Source organism: Vombatus ursinus, unplaced genomic scaffold (genome assembly GCF_900497805.2).
Source record: "Vombatus ursinus unplaced genomic scaffold, bare-nosed wombat genome assembly UNPS02015117.1, whole genome shotgun sequence".
Classification (NCBI taxonomy): Eukaryota; Metazoa; Chordata; class Mammalia; order Diprotodontia; family Vombatidae; genus Vombatus; species Vombatus ursinus.
Window position 1 is genome coordinate 5,212 of NW_020954895.1, and position 3,932 is coordinate 9,143.

General features: G+C 45.9%; 1 protein-coding gene across 1 annotated transcript; it reads right to left on the minus strand.

Moving 5' to 3' along the window:
* Window positions 1-2,091: 2,091 nt before the first annotated feature.
* LOC114031255 (N-acetyltransferase 8-like) lies at window positions 2,092-3,905 on the minus strand. Its single transcript, XM_027846293.1, has 2 exons — window positions 3,810-3,905; window positions 2,092-2,888 (listed from the first exon to the last, which is right to left on the minus strand). Exon 2 carries the CDS (start codon window positions 2,865-2,867, stop codon window positions 2,196-2,198), a length of 672 nt encoding a protein of 223 aa, XP_027702094.1. The 5' UTR covers window positions 2,868-2,888; window positions 3,810-3,905; the 3' UTR covers window positions 2,092-2,195.
* Between the last annotated feature and the right edge of the window lie 27 nt (window positions 3,906-3,932).

The following is a 3,932-nucleotide window of genomic DNA, read 5'->3' on the forward strand; positions in this document are numbered from 1 at the left end:
GTCCCTTGTTTTTTGAATTTGCATAACTTCTTATGGGGATGAAGGAGGGGGGTGAATGAATGAATAAATGAATAAACCATCAGAGACACAAAGACACACAGAGACAGAGAGAAACAGAAAGAGAGAGACACAAAGAGAGACACAGACAGAGGTAAATGATAGAATCACAATCATTCAAACAAAATTCTTTGTATTTAGGGGTGATTAGAATCTCCAGATCTACCAGCTGTGATAAGCCTGGGCCCTCCCTGAAGACTATTCATTTCTAGCTGAAAATATCATGCTAAAAAGCATGGGAGCAAGGACACAGCCATTGGTGACTAGGAAACTGGGAGAGCATTGTCCATTATCCAGAACTCAGGCAAGTATGCTACCATGAAATTGACATTTAATACCAATGAACTTCTCCAAGTAACCAAATTTTGACATAATTCTCCATAAGCCCTCAGGACTGACAGTATCAAAGGCCTTGGTCAGAGCAGTTGTACACTGTGTACAAACCTCTGTTCTTCTCCTGGAATTTCTCTTGGAATTGTCAGGCAGCAAAATTTTGAATACTATGGATGAGTTCACTTAGCTTGGCAGTATACTTTCCAGGGATGTACACATCAGAGCTAGTTCAGTGTTTGGGAGGCTCCAAAGGAAAGTGTGGAAGAGAAGAGATATTAAATTGACTATCAAACTGAAAGTTTACAGAGTCGCTGTGCTGACCTCATTGTTGTATGCCTGTGGAACCTTTACAGTATATCAGCTCCATACCAGGAAACCGAATCACTTCCATTTGAATTGTCTTAGGAAGATTCTGAAGATCAGCTGGTAGGATAAGATACCAGACACTAAGGTCAGGTGTCATATATATTACCAAATATTCAAACTCTACTGCAGAAAGCACAACTCTAATGGGCTGGCCCCATTGTTTGAATGTCAAACATATGCTGCCTAAAAGACTATCTTATGGAGAACTCAACATAGCACAAGCACTCACATGGTTGTCAGAAAAAGCAATACAAGGACACTCTCAAGGTCTCTCTTAAGAACTTTGGAATTAATTGTGTGCCATGGGAGACACTGGCATAGGACTGCCCCCACATGGCATGCCCTCATCAAAGAAGCCGCTGTGCTCTATGAGCAAAGCAGAATTAAAACAGCCCGAAGGAAACACAACATGCACAAATTTAGAGAATCCACCTGAAATGTTCACATGAACTATTTGTGCCTTACCTGGACAGAGCATTTTGAGCTCATATTGCTATGATCAACCATAGTCAGACATACTGTAACTTGACTATAACATAGTCATGTCATTTTGGTCCTCTTCAAGAATGAAGGACCGTCATTTCTACAATATGCACTGGGGCAAACCTGTATTTCTTTGCTGCTGGGGAAGATGTGTGTGGTGGATTACTTGAGTTCAGGAGGTCAGAGCTGAAGGAAGGCTAAAGGCAAACTTGGGTTTCCACACTAATAGCATGATCCCCACTTAGCAAAGGGCCACCAGGCTGCCAAAAGAGGACCCATATGACCAAGGGTAAAGCTTCTTTGAAGATCAGCCTGGGGATTGGGCCCTCCAAGGGGCTGCTACATTTCTAGCCTAGATGAGCTAGGGAGGCACAGTCACCCAAACAACAACCATGACCATTATTGTTTGGGAGGTTATCTAAGGATAGTGCTGAATGGACTCCCTGGGGATCTTTCTACTCTCCTTAAGAGGCCATTTAGAAAAATGCCAAATAGTTGTGGTTGAAACCCTATTCTACACACCACTAGAGGGAGACCCTCAAAAGGACAGTGTTTGAGCCTTCCCAGAGAAGTTTGTGCAATTGGGGATACAGACGTATGCACCAAATGCACCCAATGTTTTGCTGGGGACACAAATATTTAAGGGAGTGGGGGAGAAGAAAGTATAATGGATAAAAATGTAATCACCATCTAGGCCAGGGAATTCTTTATTATTCTCCCTTAGAATATTTAAAATACAGGATACTCCCTCAGTGACTTTTAATACAGAACTGCCTTTCTCTGTGATTTCTCCTCAATCCAAAATGATTTTTGGTAAGGGCCATTTGCAACAAGGAAATAACCAATCAAAGATGGCAGGAAAGTCAACAACTTTAATAAGCAGAGCACACTGTTGTGGATCCCGTAAACAAATCCATAAAGCACTGAGAGGCATGAAAGTTGAGGCAGGGAGACAGTCATTTCTGGGAGGAAAAATCACATTGGTAATGCCAAACTGAGAAGAAACCTAGCCACCAATTCAAGTAATACCCTGATTCATGGTATTTCCAGAAGCCAAGACTCTCATAAAGTCGCTGAGCTGGGTGATAGGAGTTGGGAGTCCCAAGAACTACTCCATCATACCCCTCATCCCTGGCAAACTGGAGCACAGTCTGGATCAAGGTCCTGGCCATCCCTTTGCCTCGATAAGTCCTCTTCACAGACAAGCGGCGCAATTCCAGGTAGTTTCTTCCACCAATGGGCCCTGAAGCTGGACGGGCACCCACGATGCCCACAACTTGGTACTCAGACTCTGCCACCCAAAAACTGGAGCCTCTCCCACTCAGGTAGGATTTCTGGATATCCAACAGGTCATTGTGCAAGGACTTATCTATATACTGTATTATACAATGCCTAAAAGTCAGCCAGTGGCCAGCTAAAAGGCCCAATAAAGACAGGAGACACAGGACAAGGGAGCCAGAGCCCAAGAACAGGGCAAAGGGCACCCCCAGGATGATCAGAAATGTTCTTGGCTTCTTCAGTAAGTGCCGGAAGTCAGAAGGCATATTCCCCAGCAATCCTTGAGAGAATAATTCCCTCACAGGCTCCCAGTCATGGTCCTGGTATCTCCTGATGTGGTAGGGAGCCATTGGTGTTTCTGTCTCTGTCTCCTGGACACACCACAGAACAGATCAGACTGAGCCCTTAGAACTCCCTCTTGCCCACCTTAGCGGCACCACTGATCTCCTTGGAGCTCACTTCATGCCCTTGGAATTGAAATACACTCCTGCCTGAGTGGGGGACGGCTACCCCCATTCTGTCCTCTGCCTGCTCCAGCCCTCCCTCAACCCCTCTGGAGACCAGCTGCTTGGAGACTGAAGGAGAGAAGTCACAGCAAAGAATCAGCTTTAGTGCTCAAAGGGGCCTCAGAGACTATTTGGTCCAGACCCCTGATTTTTGTAGGACAGGAAAATGAAGCAGAGATGGCTAGAGAGGCCATCTAGACCAACTCCTTCACTTCACAGATGAGGAAACTGAGGCTCAGAGAGGTTAATTGACTTCCCCAGGGTCAAAGAATTTGTGTCAAGAGGAAAGATTTGAACCCAGGTCTTCCCCACTCCTTGGCTATCCTTCTGCTGCACCAGAGCAGTGACTTCACCAAGGTAAATGGGAGCAGAAGAAGACAGGGCTGGAAAAGCCCAGGAGTCCCCTTAGACTACCACAGGATGGGAAGGAGATGCCTTCCTGCCCAATGCAGAGGCTCAACTAGTCCTGGGTTAGTAGAGCAGGGAAGCTATGCTGGGGCTCTGGGCTTTCTCCCTTCTTTTCTTTCTCTTCATCCCTCCCTTCTCTTCTTTCTCTTTCTCTCTCTCTGTCTCTGTCTTTCTGTCTGTCTCCCTCCTTTTCTTCCCCTCCCCCAAACCTTGCTCCTCTTCTCACTTTCCTTTTTTGCCTTCCTCCCTCCATCTGCCCTCTCTTCTTTCTTTCTCCTCTCTTACTCTGTATTTTCTTTCTCTCTTTGTCTCCCTCCCTCCCTCCCCCTCTCCCTCCTCTCTCTCCATGTCTCTCTCTGTCTCTCTCCCCCTCCTCACCTGCTGTATTTCCAGGCTCCAGTTCTTTGCCACCAGTCCTCTTGCTTCCTAAATCCCTGATTATGCTGCACCACTCTCTCAGCCCTCTCCTATGAAAGGCTCTGTTCTATGACTGAAAAACCA